General features: G+C 45.1%; 1 protein-coding gene across 1 annotated transcript in view; it reads left to right on the top strand.

Moving 5' to 3' along the window:
• The first annotated feature begins 4,927 nt into the window (after positions 1-4,927).
• Positions 4,928-19,626, top strand: part of Ttc39b (tetratricopeptide repeat domain 39B) — a 113,814-nt gene continuing 99,115 nt past the window's right edge. Inside the window, exon 1 of the mRNA XM_013020756.1 lies at positions 4,928-5,132. Within this exon, the coding sequence (XP_012876210.1) occupies positions 5,091-5,132 (42 nt within the window). The 5' untranslated portion in view covers positions 4,928-5,090. The remainder of the gene's footprint in view (positions 5,133-19,626) is intronic.

The following is a 19,626-nucleotide window of genomic DNA, read 5'->3' as shown; positions in this document are numbered from 1 at the left end:
TGGTTTATTGGAGATAAGAGTCTCACAGACTTTCCTGCCCAGGCTGGCTTTGAACCTCGATCCTCAGATCTCAGCCTCCTGAATAGCTAGGATTACAGGTGTGAGCCACTGGGCACCTGGCCTTTTCCTAGATTTTTTAAATTAGTAGTTTAGTGGGAGAAAAGAGACTTATGGACAACTTTCCTGCTAGGGCTGGCTTTGAACCTTGATCCTCAAATCTCAGCCTCCTGAGTAGCTAGAATTACAGGTGTGGGCCACTGGCACCCAGCTCCCTAATTATTCTTATTGATCTTTTTTAAAAAAATAATTAACATTCTGCCTACAGATAACATATTGACAAAGTAAGTCTTGTTCTTTTTTTTTTTTTTTTGGTCGGTCCTGGGCCTGAATTCTGGGCCTGGGCACTGTCCCTCAGCTCTTCAGCTCAAGGCTAGCGCTCTACCACTTGAGCCACAGCGCCACTCCCAGCTTTTTCTGCTTATGTGGTGCCGAGGAATCGAACCCAGGGCCTCATGCATGCAGGGCAAGCACTCTACCACTGAGCCACCTTCCCAGCCCATAAGTCTTGTTCTTGTTACTGTCTAATATAAGCATCATCTGAGATAAAATAGGATTTAAAGAGATATAGCACAAATAAGATGATGATGGGAATTGTGTGTGTGTGTGTGTGTGTGTGTGTGTGTGTGTGTGTGTAAGTGAACAACAGTTAAGCAGGGCCAAATGAATGTTTACCTAGCTCCAAATACTTGGAACAGGGTATTCTTAAGGGAGGATTTCACTGCACTAAACGATGAGGTTTTCTACCCTACCATCAAAGTCTCTCTCAGGGACATAAATAATCTTCCTTCTTAGGTCACGGAGGGACCTCTAAGTGCTTAGCTCTTGCAAAATTTTGAAAAAAAAAGAAAGAGTGGGTATTAAAGGTAGTCATCATGCCTGCCACATTACTCTAGAAAACAGTATTTACTTTTTAGACTACCCTTAGTTGCATTCCTCATTAAACTGGGTTATGCTGAAACATTGGCATGGTACAGTTTATGCAATAAATCTTAATGTACTTTATTCACTCAGTAGCTATTTATTAAGTATCCTTTAGGTGTTTGCCCCTGGAATTCTTTCTGTAGGCACAAAACACAAGGTCACTTCCCTCATGGAGTTTAGAGTAGAAGAGGGTGGTGAAAGTTGTAGATCCTAAGTAAGCAAAAGTGAACAGGTAGTGATAAATACTGTGAAGCCAGCAGAAGAGTGTGGTAAAATATGATAGAGGTGAGATTGTTTATTTATTTACATATTTATTTTTGTGCTACCACTATGCCTTGAACTCAGGTCCTGGGCATTGTCTTTTTTTTTTTTTTGTGTTGGTCAGTTGTGGGGCTAGGCTTGAACTCTGGGCCTGGGTGCTGTCCCTCAGCTCTTCAGCTCAAGGCTAGGGCTCTACCACTTGAGCCACAGCGCCACTCCCAGTTTTCTGGTGGTTTATTAGAGATAAGTGTCTCATGGACTTTCCTACCAAGGCTGGCTTTGAACTGTGATCCTCAGATCTCAGCCTCCTGAGTAGCTAGGATTACAGGTGTGAGCCTTGGCACCTGGCTTTATTTTATTTTTTAACTCAAGGCTGGCACTCTACCACTTGAGCCATATCTCCCCTTTTAGCTTTTTGTTACTTAATTGGAGATAAGAGTTTCATTGAATTTTCTGCCCAGAATTTTCTGGCTTCAAACCTTTGTCCTCAGATCTCAACCTCCTGAGTATGTAGGATTACAGGATTAAGCACCAGTGCCCAGAAGGGGCAGTTTTAGATGAAATTTCCTTGAAGAATCAAGACATAAACTAATACAAAGTTATTAAACAACACATGGATGCAATGAGCATTAATTGAGTAGATCTGAGATTTTCCTACTATACACATGAAGGATGAATTTTTATTTAAATCAAATTTCTACCAAAAAACCCCTATATCAGCTAAGCACAAGTTCTTTTTTTTTTTGGGGGGGGGTCCGGTCATGGAGCCTGAACTCTGAACTCTGGGCCTGGACACTGTCCCTCAGCTCAAGGCTAGCGCTCTACCACTTAAGCCACAGCGCCACTTCCCGCTTTTTTTCTTTTTGCTTATGTGCTGCTGAGGAATCGAACCCAGGGCCTCATGCTTGCAAGGCAAGCGCTCTACCACTGAGCCACCTTCCCAGCCCTAAGCACAAGTTCTTGAATACTAAAGATTAGATTCTCTGCAATAGTAGGTTCATTTTGAAGCCCATATAGATCTTAGTACGTGTGCCTTCAGAGTGAAACAATTTCAGTATAGCTCTTGCTTAATCCCTATGCTAGTTACTTCTGGGAAATGGAATATCTGAGTAATCTCATTCAACTTTTCAAGCATAATGATACAAGGACACTGGCAAGGAGAATTCTGTTAAAAATGAACACACTAATTGATCTTTGAAAAAAATAGTTTGATAATTATAATCTATGATTTTGTAAAGTCATATGTGTGTGGAAAAAGGACGTTGACATCTGCTTGGAGTAAAGGAAATAGTTCCAGTGGGTGGAACACATTTATTCATTTGGTGTTTATAACAAAAATACCAATTACTCATATTGTGATGTGCATTTACATCATAGAGGCGTGCAAGATTTCATCTCTGATATATAAGAAAATCAACCAAGAATCCAACTAAACTTTAAGTGTAACTTTTTTTTTTGACAATTAAACTTGATTCTCATTGTAACAGAATCATATCTGTAATTAGAACCAAGTTTAGCATCTCTTGAAATTTGGAAGAGTTGACATTTTTAAGAAAATAATCAAGCATATGTGAGAGGATGTCACCAAGATAGTTTCACATGAAAATGTGATATTAATTTAAGAACCAAAGAACTTAAAAAAAATGGCATCAGGCATGAGTAATACAGAGTAGAATCTGGACCTAGACAGGAAATTTAGCTTCAGGAAATAAAGCATAAATTAGGAGTAGGAGGATCCAGACACTTTCTTGTGTTTTAGAGAAATGATCTCTAGCTCCCTTCTGGTCCAATATATCTGGTACAAAGCACCTAAGATTCAGTATTCACCCAATATTCAGTATCACACACACATATATATGTCTAAACATATGTAGACAAATGTATAAATAACGTGTATATAAACAAATACATCCAAATATATACATATATGCACAAAAATATACACACAAATATAATAAAATTCACCCATTGTAAAGTGTACAGTGTACAGTCCAGGGCTGGGAAGGTGGCTCAGTGGTAGAGCACTTGCCTTGCATGCTCAAGGCCCTGGGTTCGATTCCTCAGCACCACATAAGCAAAAAGAAAATAGCCAGAAGTGGCACTGTGGCTTAAGTGGTAGAGCGCTAGCCTTGAGCTGAAGAGTTGAGGGACAGTGCCCAGGCCCAGAGTTCAGGCCCCATGACTGGACCCCCCCCAAAAAAAAACAATGTACAGTCCAGTGATTTTGGGTAAATTCAGAAAGCTGTATAACTGTCACCTTAATCTCATCTTTTCCTGTTGTTTCTGAGGTAGAAACCATTTTATCTTTTTTTTTTGAGGGGGGGTCCGGTTGTGGGGCCTAAACTCGGCCTGGGCGCTGTCCCTCAGCTCTTCAGCTCAAGGCTAGCACTCTACCACTTAGGCCACAGCACCACTTCTGGCTTTTTTCTTTTTGCTTATGTGTTGCTGAGAAATGGAATCCAGGGTCTCATGCATGCAAAGCAAGCCTGCTACTACTGAGCCACCTTCCTAGCCCCACCATTTTATCTTTCTTGTATAAAGGTTGTAATGAAACTGAAATGATTAAGCAAGTACCAGGGATGCAATGGTGACTCACTGAGAGTGAGTGCAATAGACGTGGTTCAGTGGAGGAAGAGAGAGTGATGGGAGACTACTGAGAGTGGTCACTAGCCAGGCCTTAGTCAGGATGCTAGACTTCATATTCTTACATCCCTACTTACCTACGAAGTTAAGCTCTCTGACCTTCAGTTTACTCACCTGTAAGAAAATAATCCTCTACTTCTTGGAGAATGGAAGGAACATGCAAGGCACCCAGCACGATGACCGCAACCATAGGATTAATTTATATGAAATGGTAGAAAAGAGGAACTTTGGTACACCAATGCTGGTTAGGGGCAAGGGAGTAGAGGTACGAAATTGACAGCAAAAGGTCACAGGGAGCTTTTTGGGGTATTCGACGTCCAGTTACACACAGATGTGGTTTATCTTACTGTAAACTAAAGCTAGCCCTGTCAACTCTAGCACAGCTTTTGCATATGCGGTTGGATGGATGGTTCAATTATCCTACCTGTCCGCAGCAGGAATCAATTGCTGACCAAAAATGCTTGCTGTGTGCCTACTGTGTGCAGGGCGCCATCTGTGCTTGGCAGACAGTCTTGTGGGGGAGAGGTAGAGAACTTCTGCCCTGCGTTTTTCCTGTTTTCCACACAGGCACAGAAGCCGTTCTTGTATCTGAAGAGAATGCTGTGGATGTAAGGTACGGACAAGTGGGGTGCTAGGCATCTCTCAGGGAGCCAAGGTCACCCCTGGTAGGCAAGAGAAACAGACTGGCATCAAGCCACGTACCAGGTGGACGCCTCCCGGGGGAAGACGACCAGGATCTCAGCCTGGTCTGTTCCAACCACTGCACGTCCCAGGCGTCCGTGCTTGCCCTGCCCAAGGAGCGGGCACCCTCGGGGTCCTTTTCCTGAGGGCGAGCCCGACCAGCCGTGTCTACTATGCAAAGTGACTCCGCCCACTCGAGTCGGGGTGAGGGGGGGTAGGGCGAGCGACGGGAGCGGTGGTTGGCTGCTTCTGTCGGGGCCGCGTGTAGAAGGCGGGACTAAGCCTGCGGGGGGGCGGGGCTAGCGCCGGGTGTGGGGGGGCAGCCGCCCGGCGTCCTGCTCGGGAAATGGTCGCTGTGCGGGCTCCGCGGCGCCGGGGGCGGGGACAACCTCCTCCCGCGGAGCGCGGGGCCGCCCCCTTCCTCGCTCGCTAGCTCCCAGCTGAACCTCGCAGCGAAGAAGACAGAGTCGGCTCGAAGTTCCCGGGTTGGTTCTCGTCCACCTGGCAGCGACGGGAGGAGGAACATGGCGCTCGTAGGCAACCGAGTGGAACTAGAAGCGGACGAGGTACTGGCGGCGGGGCGGTGCGGGGCCCGGGAGGGATGCGGAGCCCCGCGGGGATGGCGAGGTCCCGCTTCCAGCCCCCTGCCGCTTCCCCCCCCCCCGCGGTCCCGGGGACCCACTCTCGGTGACCCTGAGGCCAGGGCAGGGGTGGCGGCGGGGCCACCTGGCCTTGGCAGGTCTGTTGCGGGCGAGGCGAGGGGGTCCGGTTGGCGGGCGGGCACCTGTGGGGGGTGGGGAGGGGAACACGGAGGGACCCCGCGTGGCGGCCCGCGGCGGGCCGATGCGGGCGGGCGCGCGCGCGCCGGGGACTCGCATCCGGACGCTGGAATTGGTGCCGTCCTTGTGGACCAGGCGATCTCGCCTTCTATGGAAGTTTGAGATCAGTTGTCAGAGGCGGGGGGGTGCGAGGACAGCCGGAGCCCCGGGGTACCGGGGCGGGCCGGCGAGTCGCTGGCCGGGCTGCTGTGGCCTATTGCCGGGTTGCTTCCCGCCTCCTTTCCCCCCGGGCCGGGACGCTTCCCCGACCCGCCGAGTCCGCAGTGTCGGTGCCGGAGGGAGGGGAGGAACTTGGAGACCCGACTGCGTGCGGCCTCTGACGGCGATCTGCACTTGGGAGTCACTGAGCACTTCCTCCCGTGCGTGGCGGCGGGCGCTGCGGACCTGTGGATGACTCTCGGCCGGGTCCTTTCAGCACTCGGCAGCCGGGGAGAGCGCGCCGTCCGGGCGGACGCGGGGAGTTGAGACGCAGGTTCCAGCGGGGCGCCCCCCCACCCCCAACACCCGCACGCAGCCACCGCTGCTGCCATTTTACCTGACTGGACTTTACAAGTCGCCAACACCCGCACGCAGCCACCGCTGCTGCCATTTTACCTGACTGTACTTTACAAGTCGCTGCCCGAGGGCTGGGAAGGTGGCTCAGTGGTAGAGTGCTTGCCTTGCATGCCTGAGGCCCTGGGTTCGATTCCTCAGCACCACATAAGAAAAAAGAAAAAAGCCGGAAGTGGCGCTGTGGCTCAAGTGGTAGAGTGCTAGCCTTGAACTGAAGAGCTGAGGGACAGCACCCAGGCCCAGAGTTCAGGCCCCACAACTGGACCAAAAAAAAAAAAAAAAAAAAACAAGTCGCTGCCCGAGGAGGCTTGGGTTTCTGATGATGCAATCCTTAGATGATCTGGAGGGAGCGGGTTAGGGTTCCTGACTAGCTGTCTCGTGGCGACCACTAGATTCCATATATATAAATGTGTGCCTTGAAATAAAAGCAACGAGGACGGGGTGCAGTCCCTCGACCCTGCGGAGGGGACGCGGGCCAGCCAGGCGGACGGAGCTTGTTTAGATGCATTGGTGGTTGAAAACTTCCAGCACGCGAAAGCAGAGGAATAATATTCATTGCCGTTTCCATCAGTATCAGCTTCTGTTAGGCTGTCTTTTTGGTGCGACCTTTCCCCCCGCCCCCCTCCATTCCTCTGTCATCGAGGTCATAACGCTTTCACAGGGCTTTGGCCAAACTTTAGCTTCTTCCCACAAAAGTTTTTATGGCTCATTTTTGTGTATTACATATACATCAGTGTATATGACATCTGTATTATTGAAAATATCTATATTCCAGGGATTCAAGACTCCATGCTGATCCCAGGTTTGCCCTCAACTGTTTCCGTGTGTGTAGTTTAACCGAATTAAAAATGAGGAAACAAGACTGGGCGTGGCTAGCAAATGTGGAGTGAAATGTTTACATCCTGGTATACTTGTAGAGAAAATCTCGCCATGTATACGGCTTTGCACTAGGTCACTGTTGCTGTGATTTACTGTGGCGTAGGGCTTAATTGAGAGGATATTAATAATGTTGACAATAGATGCAAACTGGTACTGTTCTGGCAAACAGACATGTGTACCCTATCTAAACCACTGCCTGCAAGATGAGACAAGTTAGCTGTAGAAGACTCTCAAGCTCTGTGCGGAAGTTAAATTTTAGAGTAGCAGACAGTCTGGCACAAAGATATTTGGCAAATAAATGTATGAATGACTGTAGAAAAGATGTTGCTTCATGACTTCTTAGCTTTTGCCATAACATCACCGGCTCTTGACCTCTGTCCTTCATTGTATGTCATATGATATATTATGTAAATTTTACAAGCATTTATCGAGCATTTTCTTTGTGCTCAAATTCAATAGGTGGTGGGTGGTGGGGAGTGTAGTTGTGGAGGTGGGAGGGTAGGGATGGTAGGGGAAAAACAAAGAGGAGGCAACAATGCTGGATAAGAAATGTACTCATTACCTTGCTCATGCAACTGTAACCCCTCTGTACAGTATTTTCACAATAAAAAACTTATTAAAAATTCAATATGTGCCTTATATGGGAAGAGAAGTCACAGAACTTCTGTGAAGTACAAGAGCTCTAGAAAACAGTTGAAGACAGGCTAAGCAAATAAGAATTATGGTGATGTAAATTGGAAATTCCTTTTTTTTTGGGGGGTAAGAGTCCTTAATTGTAAATTACCTAGAATGAATATGACCTTGTTCTTCAACTTTACCAGGTATGAAAAAAGAAATAGCTATTTCGGCTATGAAGATTTTCATATGCTTAAGGAGATTTTGGCTGTCTTTTGTGGTCATTATTTGATGGTTTGGGGAAGTAGAAAAGGGATAAAATGATATAGTTGGAAAAGAACTAGACTAAGAATTAAGTAAACTTCTCAGCTCTCTGCCTCATAGTCATTCACTCATTTATGTGAACAAAAACCTGATTCTGTTAGTACTAAGTCTTGGGGATATGTATAAGACAGGCAAGGTCTTTTTTTTTTCCTTTTTTTCCCCCCCTGCCAGTCCTGGGGCTTGAACTCAGGGACTGGGGACTGTCCCTGAGCCTCTTTTTTTTTTTTTTTTTTGGTTGGTCATGGGGCTTGAACTGAACTCTGGGCTTGGGCACTGTCGCTGTGCTCTTCAGCTCGAGTGGAGCGCTCTACCGCTTGAGCCACAGTACCACTTCTGGTTTTCAAGTGGTTTATTGGAGATAAGAGTCTCACGGACTTTAATGCCCAGGCTGGCTTTGAACTGTGATCGTCAGATCTCAGCCTCCTGAGTAGCTACGATTACAGGCTTGAGCCACCGGTGCCCAGCTTCCCTGAGCCTCTTTTGCTTAAGGCCACAGTGTTGCTTCTGACCTTTTCTGTTTATGTGGTGCTGAGGAATGGAACCCAGCACTTCATGTGTGCTAGGCAAACACTCTACCACTTAGCCACATTCCCAGCCCCAGACAAGGTCATTTTTATCAATAGTGATCTTGACTGAATGAATCTCAGCCTGAGGGCTCATTCATTTTCCTCATCTGAAGGAAAGGCGAGAGGGTTTTAAGTGTTCTACTTCTGAAAGTCTACGCTAAGTTGCTGGGGCTGGAGTGGAGGGAACGTGAAGCTCTTTATAGTAACAGCAGGTCAGACGTTTTCTTGGGAAACTGATTTTGTTTATGTTTTTCTCCTGTCCCTCTGGTGGTAGGAAGGTAAATATGGGAGCATAGAGATTAGGACTTGCATCCTCTCTGGGGCAAAATTGGTCCTCTGGGAGGGACTAAGACGTCTGAGATAATATATTGCCCTTGGCCCTCTAGAGCTCAATTGATAACATCTTGTCTTTTCAGTTTTTCCCCATTTGAGTTTTCCTGGATATTACAGGAGCAGCTCTGAAATCAGGTTCACAGAAAATGTATGGTATGCAAATTGATACAATAAATCTAAGGAGAATAGGTGGCTGTGATTGTAGGAGGGTTTACCAGGTGCTTGAAAGTAAAGTTATATCTCATTAAGTTACCTGCATATCCTCATGAGCTTTCATTGGCTGCCTTGTAGATGTTGCTTACAGTGGCTTTTTTCTTTCTTTTTTTCTTTTTTTTTTTTTTGGTGTGTGACTTTATTTATTTTTTAGGAGTAAGTGAAAATGGTTTATATAGTTTACATTTTAAAGTTATTCAACGCCTTATCTTTTTTTTTTTTTGGTCGGTCGTCGGGCTTGAACTCTGGGCCTGGGTGCTGTCCCTCAGCTCTTCAGCTCAAGGCGAGCGCTCTACCACTTGAGCCACAGCGCCACTTCCGGTTTTCTGGTGGTTTATTGGAGATAGGAGTCTCACAGTCCCCCCGCCCCGGCCGGCCTTGAAAAGCGATCCTCAGATCTCAGCCTCCTGAGTAGCTAGGATTACAGGCGTGAGCCACCAGCGCCCGGCTCAACGCTTTATCTTTCCAGCACTTAACAAAGATTATTTCACAGTGCTGGAAATAGGGCTGGGAAGGTGGCTCAGTGGTAGAGCGCTTGCCTTGCAAGCATGAGACCCTGAGTTCGATTCCTCAGCACCACATAAGCAGGAAAAAAAAAAGCCGGAAGTGGCAATGTGGCTCACAAGTGGTAGAGCGCTAGCCTTGAGCTGAAGAGGTGAGGGACAGCGCCCAGGCCAGAGTTCAAGCCCCACGACCGGACCCCAAAGTGCTGGAAATAGATAATATGGATGGTACTTGATTGAATAATAGTTAGTTAAACTAAAATTACTCTCTCATGTGAAAACAAAAAACGTTGAATAAAATGATCCTAATTTCTAATTCTTCTTTTCTTTTTCTTTTTTTGGTCAGTCAAGGGGTCTGAACTCTAGGCCTGGGTGCTGTCCTGTGGCTCTTCAGTGCCACTTCCGGCTTTTTCTGTTTATGTGGTGCTGAGGAATCGAACCCAGGGCCTCATGCATGCAAGGCACGTGCTCTATCACTGAGTCACCTTCCCAGCCCCTCTCATAGGCTTTTCTGCCCAGGCTAGCTTTGAACTTCAGCTGTCAGATCTCAGCCTTCTGATAGGATTATAGACATGAGCCAAAAGTGTCTGACTTGAACAATGTTTTGAACTAAAAAAATATTGCATTGCTAATATGTGTTATATTTTATTTATTTATTTATTTTTTGGTCCAGTTGTGGGGCCTGAACTCTGGGCCTGGGCACTGTCCCTCAGCTCTTCAGCTAAAGGCTAGCACTCTACCACTTGAGCCACAGCGCCACTTCCGGCTTTTTTCATTTTGCTTATGTGGTGCTGAGGAATTGAACCTAGGGCCTCAGGCATGCAAGGCAAGTGCTCTACCACTGAGCCATCTTCCCAGCCCAATATTATATGTTATAAATGTTAGTAATTTTCATTTATAATTTGCTACATGCATTTTAAGAAAGTTACTCAGTATAGTTGCCAGGTTAAATGTTAATATCTTTAAGATTTTGAATTTAACTTAATGTTTTTAGTCATTATGAGTATCTTGTGTATCATCTATCTCATATTTTATTTTATTTTATTTTATTTTTTTGTGTTCGGTCATGAGGCCGGAACTCTGGGCCTGGACGCTGTCCCTCATCTCTTTAACTCAAGGCTAGTGCTCTACCACTTGAGCCACAGTGCCACTTCTGGCTTTTTTCTTTTGGCTTATGTGGTGCTTAGGAATCAAACCCAGGGCCTCATGCATGCAAGGCAAGCGCTCTACCACTGAGCCACCTTCCCAGCCCCTCTATCTCATATTTTAAATTAAAATGTGGGAAAGTGTACTTTTTTAGGGGAATGATAATGAAAAAAGGTTGAGAAACAATGAGTTAGGGAAAGAAATGGTTTACATGAAAGATGATTTTGGTCTAGGATTTGAAACATCTGATTCTGATCTAGAACATTTTTTTCCTCAGAAGTTTAGATGAAGTTTTTTTTTTGGGGGGTGGGAGGGTCAGTCATGGGGCTTGAACTCAGAACCTGGGCACTGTCCTTTTTTTTTTTTCACTCAAGGCTAGTACTCTACCACTTTGAGCCACAGCATCACTTCCAGTTTTCTGGTTGCCTGGGCTGACATTGAACCTGGATCCTCAGCTAATCTTAGCCTCCAGGTTAGCTAGGATTATAGGCATTAGCCACTGTCACCTGGCTAGAGGAAGTTTTTGTTTTTGTTTTTTTTTGGGTCTGGTTGTGGGGCCTGACCTCTGGCCTGGACGCTGTCCCTCAGCTCTTCAGCTCAAGGCTAGCACTCTACCACTTGAGCCACAGTGCCACTTCCGGCTTTTTTTTTCTGCTTATGCAGTGCTGAGGAATCGAACCAAGGGCCTCATGCGTGCAAGGCAAGCGCTCTACCATTGAGCCACCTTCCTAGCCTTTAGAGGAAGTTTTGATAAAATTGATTGCCTTGTGATTCATTCTTTCATTCTGTTGATATCTCAGATGGTAATGGCCTGTAGGTGCTGGAAATAGACACTAGAAAAAGATGGTTACTATCTTTGAAAAGCACGTGGTCTAGCAAAAAAAAGAAAAAAGAAAAAGAAAAACAGTTACAAAAGCAATTAGTTCTGTTTGGGGTAAGGTAGGGTTCAGGTCACATCTTAAGGTCCACAATAGGCAGAGTATGTGTGATGCTTTCAGTGATTACTCCAGTACAAACAGGAATGGCTGGCCATCTTTGCTTAGGACTAGCAAAGACTGCTACTCCTCACTAGCAAAGACTGCTAGTCCCCTGCTTGCTGGTCAGAGCAAGGAGGGTAAAGTGCAGCCTTGGGTGGAAGTTGTGGTGGGTGGGGATTGGAGCAAAGCAGCCTCACCACGGAAAGGAGAGCCTTGAGGGCTGAGATTGAAAGTCTGGATTAGATCTTATGATGTAGTGTCTGGATGTCACGCTAAGGAGTCTGGGATACATCTCCTAAAAATTGAAATGAGGAAGGTTTTGGTGAGATAAATCTGGTTGCGGTGCTGTGGGCGATTGTGGATTGGCAGCTGGCGAGGCAGGCGCTGTTGCAACAGTACTTGTAGGAAGTGAGGCTTGAAGTGGAGGAAATGCTGTGGGGTTGCAGAGAAGAGGCCATGGAGAGAGGGGAAGATTTGACTTGGGGATCCGGTTCTTCAGTTTGAAGGCGTAGGGAGGTGTAGGGAGGTGTAGGGGAGGTGTAGGGGAGGGAGGGAAGAGGTGAGCCATGCAGTAGTTAGTAATCCTGGTTCTGTATGAAACAAGGTTGGGTGGCAGTGATGTTGCCTAGGGAGGAGAAGGAGGGAATCTCATATCTTTGGGTGTATATAGAAGCTGGGGAAGGAGACCTTGTGGATGGTTCAGAATTTCCTTACTGAGGGAGGCTGGGCAAAAATCAAAGTATTTTTATATATTGTATTTCTAATATATGCAGGCTTGTGGAAGAGAAGTAGTACTAACTCTAGCTCAGGTTAACATACAGGCTATTTTGCTGAAACACTCTGTCTTGAACTCCAATTCTATCTATTCTTTAAATACTACTTCTTGTTGATCCTTTCCCTGTGTCCCCGCCCTCTCTCCCCCTGCCCTCTCTCCCCCGCCCCTGTACCTGGGTAACCCTTTTTCAAGTTATGTAGCCCAGTTTCCTTCTATAGGCAGGTGTCAGTTCTTCATTGTAGGAGCTGTTTGCCTTATCTTAGCTCACTGTCCATGGATTTGTTACTAATTATTCAGAGTGCAGATCCAATCTGTAATCTCTGTGAAACTCTTCATCCTTTTCATCTTGCCATCTGTGGACTGCCTTCAACTCCTGTCTTAGGTAGTGGGCTCAGGCAGTGAAGTCTCCAGGAGTCGCTTTATTCTTTCTGCTTGCACTTGTAAGGCTTCCTGGGGGAGGGGTGTTCCTTTTTAAAAATCTCCTGTTGCTCACTAACCCTCCTCTTCTACTTCTGGGCTTCTAGGTATCCACTCCTGCCTGATGAATTCATTCTCTTCCCAGAGCCACTGTTGCCAGCATGTCAGATTAGTGAGCTTATCACACCCCTCTAAAGGGACCCTTGGTGCGTGGGATGACTGCGAGTTCATAATGCCATGGTGGGTCCTGGAACTCTATTTAAAGATTGTCTTTCTGTCTCTGTCTGTCTCTCTTAGTAGGGACTTTTTTTTTTTTTTTTTTTTGCGGTGATCTGTGGACATGTTTTTTGGCACTGCTCTTGTAATGCTGACATATCCATAGGGACAGTGTATTTTACGGTATTTCTTTCTTTTTTTTTTTTGGTCGGTCGTGGGGCTTGAACTCTGGGCCTGGGCGCTGTCCCTCAGCCCTTCAGCTCAAGGCGAGCGCTGTACCACTTGAGCTACAGCGCCACTTCCGGTTTTCTGGTGGTTTATTGGAGATAGGAGTCTCACGGTCTCTCCTGCCCGGGCTGGCTTTGAACCGCGATCCTCAGATCTCAGCCTCCTGAGTAGCTAGGATTACACGCGTGAGCCACCGGTGCCCGGCTATTTTATGGTATTTCAATAAAACAATACATTGTATGTATTTGTTGAGTCTTATGATAGATAACTAGTGAGAAGTATTTAGTCTGATTTATCTCATGGGGCTCTGGGCTAGGTACTCTGAAGCAAACACAGTTTCTACCTTAGGTGATGGTCTAGCGGGTGGGGGCAGGTGTGTGTTGTGAACCACAGAGGAAGGATGCCCAGATGTGTTTGGAGCACAGACAAGGGCACTTCACTCGGGGAAGTACAGCCAGTGATGGTTCTTAGATGATGTCATTTCTTAATTTTGAGTCATACTTACTAATATATTAGATGAATGAGGGTTAGCCATGTAGACATGATTTGTTGGGGAAAGCTCTAGAAGTGTGTTTCAGGGAGAGTAAACAGCAGGATTCAGTAGATAAGAGTTTAGGGGGTGCCTATGGTGACCTGATTGCCTGAAGATGTAGTGTAGAGAGATGGAAAAAAGGGAGAGGGAGGGAACTCAAACTCACTTTTCCTGATATGAGAGCCCTTAGTTTATTGGATGGCACCTGGCTACAGGGGTGAAGTCAGTCTTTCCTAGTGTACCAATTAGGAAGGAGTCAATCCTGCTCTCACTGGTCCAGAAACAATGCTTCAATCTCCAGATAATCTCTTAATCTACTCAAATTGACACCTAAAAGTAGCTATCACAGATAAGGAAGGACTTTCTGAGGCAGACTGGGATGTGCCTTTAAAGGTTGAACTGTGGAGTGGTGTGTACTTTAGTACTTTAGGTGGTTCTGTGCAAAGAGGCTAATCAGGAAAATGAGATTAGAAAGTTGGGAGGCTGGTGGAGTTTTAGTATTTTATTTTGTTTCTTAAAGGACTGTTTTAGCCCACTGAAGGCTATATATGTGCCAGAATAGCTACATGCTGGCTAGTGCATCGTGAGCAAGATGGAATTTCGACCCCTTATAAGAAAATGGGAATATGGACACAAATAGATAACCATGAAGTGTATAAGAGAGTCCAGAGAGATTGTAAGTGGCCCTGTGTCCTAAAGAGGAGAAAAGAAGGAAGGTTCTTCTGGGGCATTCAGCTGGCACATCAGCATGATGGTGTGTTCCTGCCAGCAGGAACATGGGAGGTCAGCTCACTTGGTTTAGAGACCAAGTTCTTAGTGATTACATGTGACTCAGAGCTTTAACCCTTTGGGTCTTGGTTTCCTCATAGGCAACACAAAGGTTGAAATTAATGTTTATACTGTTCCTTTCTAGATGACTTCTGTCATCTGGAAGGTGGTGTTTGATCTGGTGGCTACTAGGGGTTCAGTTCAGCAGCTAGGTAGGCAGGGAGGGAGCAGATCACCCTTCATTCTTCAGGTAGGGGAAGACACTGGGGAAGCTGGGCTTGGGCAGGAGTGTGGCAGCATGGTAGAGAGTTTGTGAAAATTAAGACAGCTGCTAAGGGGACAGCCGCATGTGCAAACAACTCCGTGCTCCAGCTAGATTTTTTTCTTTCAGTTCCCTCTTTTGACAGTGAGAGGAGAATCCTCCAGTACTTATTTATAAATAGCTTTTGGTTTTGTTTTTACTTTTTTGATAAAGCTGTTCTTTTTTGAGATGAGGATCTTTCTATTCTGCCAATATTCCTGGACTCAAGTGACCCTCCTAACTCAGTGTTCTGCCGCTGTGCCTGATGGAGGCTTTTTTTTTTTTTTTTAAAGCAGGGAGATTACATCCCTTTAGTTTCACTTTCTCCCTTCTCAATCCTGTTTCCCAAGAATAGTATAAAACTAATGACTACAAACTGGAGCCAGGCAAGGTCAGACACGTTTGAGTTGAGGAATTCCATAGGCTTATGTGTAGTCAGACAGACCTGTGAGAAACAGCAACCAGTACTGTAGTGATTTGCAGGACCAGTCACAGTCTCCCTGAGGTTGTGCTCAGCCTTCTCTCTCTCTCTCTCTCTCTCTCTGTCTGCCTCCTTAGGCCACTGTGTCCTATAGCTCTGGGGTTTCTGGTATTTTTCAATGCACAAAGCACAGTCTTAATACTCAGGGATAAAGAAAACAAACCTCAGATTCAGATCAAATGGGGCATGGTCTTTTTAAGGAGAGGCTTACAAGACAGATTGGACAGAGTGCATGAGTCCTGGAGAGAGTGAAGGCTGTCTTAGGTCTTCTCTCAGGAGCCTGTGTGTCATCTGTGTAGAACCATTCATCAAGTGCTCATTGACCTGTACAGAGCAGCTTTACACTTGTGAGGGAGCTGAGTAGTAGCTAGACTTAAGGCCTGATATCTTGATTGCTGTCAGATCTTGGGCACATTATGTAACTTCTTTGATGCTTGTAACTGTCAAGGGTAAAATCAGATTGCATTTTATAGAGCACTGGGTATAGGAAGTAAAGTGGTAGTTTTCTTTTCTCTTTAAGGTACAGCTCATTATATATGGATTTGATGAACAATCTGCAGCTAATGTTTTGGTGTGCTAAAATAGTATTTTTTTGCAATCATTTGAGAAGAATATTCTTCCAGAGCACATATTTTATAAACAGAAAGGAAGTAGTTGCTTATAGTCAGTCTGCTCTCTTAGGCACAGACTTAGGTTCAGAAACCATGAGCATTACCTCTAAATTCAGTACTCTTTCCACTAGATCAGGAGGCTGAAAACTGCATTAGAGGACCAATAAGGTGCATACCCCTCCTGCCAATTTTATAGGTAAAATTTGATTGAAATACAACCTTCCCTTTTGTTTAGGTGTTGCCTGTGGCTACTTTTGCACTATAGTGGTTCAGTTGAGTAATTTTGGAACAGATTGTATAGTAGATACTGCCTAAATACTTAAAGGTCCTCTAAAATTTGCTGACCCTTGTACTGGATGATTTTGAAGAATATATATGCATATATATATATGAATGCATATATATACATATGTGTGTATATATGTACATTATACATATGTCTACATACATAGTAAGTTTGTTTATAATATGTTGTAAGCTTTATGAATCCAATTTACCTGTTTCTGTATATTTCTTATTTCACGTAGTTTTATCAAAATAAAAGTATTTGATACATCCCATGAAATGGTATGGTGCAGGTTTTGATGTGAGATGCATATGGGTTGAATTGCTGCTTTTTTTTTTTTGTCAGTCATGGGGCTTGAATTATGGGCCTGAGTGCTGTCCCTCAGCTCTTCAGCTCAAGGCTAGCGGTCTACCACTTGAGTCACAGCGCCACTTCCGGTTTTCTGGTGGTTGGCTTTGAACTGTGATCCTCAGATCTCAGTCTCCTGAGTAGGTATTGCTGCTTCTTGTATAGCCTTGGATAGGTTGCTTAATCTCTCTGCTTCAGTTTCTTCATTTGTAAAATGGAAACAGTAGAACTTATTTCATAGGATTGTTGTGAGAATTAAAGATTACAGAGTGCTTGGGCATATGGGGCTCTAATGTTGGCTTTCAGCATTGTTTTCTTAACCGTGTACAGAACTGGCACTATATAAAGACTGGCCCTTCCAGACTCCCACACAACAGGCTTCTTCCCCTAGAGATTCCTATAGCACAGATGCACTTTCAGGCTAATACTCAGGACTCCAGCTGGTAAATTCTATAAATTTACAGTCCCCACACCTTTCCTTTCCTGAAGGGAGACCCACTTAACACCAAAGAGAATAGTAAACATGAACTCAAAGGGCCATCTGTTCTGGGGCCATCTACAACTCAATAGGGTTAATATTTGCCAGCAAAAGATGTGGTAATGTCAGTAATATATTGGAAATGGCATTTGTCCACTGATGCATAAACAGTACTGTAACCTCTGATTTCTCTGTACAAGCTGTTGAGCTGTACAGCTCCTTTTCTTACTGGTCAACATCAGTGTTCTGGTTTTCATGTCCTGCCTATATGTTAATAGGAGACTGACTTGTAAGAGGCTGTTTTATCTTTGGTTACTGTTAATCTAGTTTGTGCTGCTGTAGCAGAACACTGGAGACTGGGTACTTTATAAAGTATAAAGATTTATTTCTTACAGTTTTATAAGCTTAGAAATTGAAGATGCAAATACCACATTTAGGGAGGACCTTGCTTCATTCTAACATGGCAGATGGTATCAGATGGTGAGAAAGCATGCATTGGAGAGAAAGAGGGCTGAGCTTTCATCAGGAACCTGCTCCTAGAATCACTCATATCTGAGATAACTAACCTACTCCTCCTATCACAGAATTGGCATGGACCCATTCCTGAGCGTTCTGCCCTCAGGACCTAAGCACCACTCAGCACAGTTGCATGGAGGATTTAGTTTCCAACACATGAACTTGGGGGAATAGTTCTTGTTTGGGGAAGTTTTCTAATATAAGAGGTTAAAAGGTAAAGGTAAAGTTTAAAGGTTGAAGGTAAAATTTTTCTAGCATAAGAGATTAAAAGGAAAGAAAGGTGGCAATATGCAAGCACTGGAGAAGACTCTTCTCTGCTCCAATGTAATGTGCCAGGCCAGACTACTTTTTTTTCTTTTTTTGGTTGCTTGTGGGGGCTGAACTCTGACTGGGCGCTGTCCCTCAGCTCTTCGGCTCAAGGCTAGTGCCCTACCACTTGAACCACAGTGCCACTTCCAGCTTTTTTTTCTGCTTATGTGGTTCTGAGGAATTGAACCCAGGGCCTCATGCATGCAAGGCAAGCACTCTACCACTGAGCCAGAATACTCTTTTTAAATTGCAACTCTGTTCTCACCTTGCATCTAAAATCTGTACATAGTTACTCATTGCCCTTGAGGTAAAATATGGTCACCCTGCTATGGCATAGAGAACTTATTTATGAATCCTCATGCATTCGTGTGAGAGCTGGGCACCTGTACCTAACACCTGTAAATCCTCAGTTCTCAGGAGGCTGAAATCTGAGGATCATGGTTGTAGGCCAGCTGGGGCAGACAAAATGAGAGACTCTTTATCTGTAATTCACCAGAAAAAAAAGCCAGAACTGGAGGTGTGGTTCAAGTGGTAGAGCACTATCCTTGATCAAAACAGCTAAGCAAGAGCCCTAGGCCCTTAGTTCAAGCCCCCAGTACCAGCTCACAAAATAAAAAAAACCAACCCTCTCCCCCCCCAAAAAAAAAACCCCCAGCAAAATAAAAACAAAACCAAACAAAAAAACCTTGACTGGTGGTTTTAACAAGCAGGTACCTTTTTTTTTGGGGGGTCCGGTCGTGGGCCTGAACTCTGGGCCTGGGCGCTGTCCCTCAGCAATTCAGCTCAAGGCTAGTGCTCTACCACTTGAGCCACAGCACCACTTCTAGCTTTTTTCTTTTTGCTTTTGTGGTGCTGAGGAATCGAACCCAGGGCCTCAGGCATGCAAGGCAAGCGCTCTACCACTGAGCCACCTTCCCAGCCCAAGCAGGTACCTTGTTAAGATGCATGCCTCTGGGTCCTCCCACCAGCAAATTTCACTCATAGTTCAAGGGTGAGCACGAGGTTTTTGTGTTACCTACATTTTTGTTGGTGGTCACTGGGCCTGAACTCAGGGCCTGAGTGCTGTTTCTGAGCTCTTTTGCTCAAGGCTAGTGCTCTACCACTTTGAGCCATAGCTTCACTTCTGGTTTTTCTAGTGGTTAGTTGGAGATAGGAGTCTCATGGACTATCTTGCTTCTGTTGGCTTTGAACTGCAATCCTCAGATCTCAGCCTCCTGAGTAGCTAGGCTTACAGGTGAGCCACCAGTGCCTGTCCTTACATGGAATTCTGAGATACTTGTGGTTCCTGATCTCATCTCCCTGGTCCTTTCTCACTCCCCCCAGGGCTTTCACCTTCTGTTTTTTTCTTGGTATCACTTAAGATCCCCAGCAGATAACACTGCTGCTCCAGCTTCTGCTGGAGAATAATCTGCAGATTCTGCTTCTTTCTTTCCCTGCCAGGTACTTACCAGCTGCTTGGCATCCCAGGCTGCCTCAAAGAAGAAATATTCCTCACTTGACATATATGCTGTGGCATCCAGCCAGGATGAATATAGGTGCCCTGGTGTTCATCAGAAAGCATGTCCTTTCTTCCCCCTAGAAACAAAGCAGCAAAGAAACTCACTTTAGTATTTTATTTATAGGACCATATTTTATCCTATCAGAGGAGAGAGAATTTGTCTCCCTAATACATTAGCATTATCTCAATAAACTAAATGCCAACTTTATTGAGTTATGATTTATAGTTCACAACTTCTGTTTTACAATGGTACAAATCTAACTCAGGTTTTCACACATCCTAGACAAATGCTCCATCACCAGTGACTTATAACACCTACTTTAGAGTTCACTCCTTTTTTTTTTTTTTT

This window comes from Dipodomys ordii, unplaced genomic scaffold (assembly GCF_000151885.1).
Source record: "Dipodomys ordii isolate 6190 unplaced genomic scaffold, Dord_2.0 Scaffold53, whole genome shotgun sequence".
Classification (NCBI taxonomy): Eukaryota; Metazoa; Chordata; class Mammalia; order Rodentia; family Heteromyidae; genus Dipodomys; species Dipodomys ordii.
Note: the sequence above shows the minus strand (reverse complement) of the source record. Positions and strands in the feature narration are given on the sequence as shown.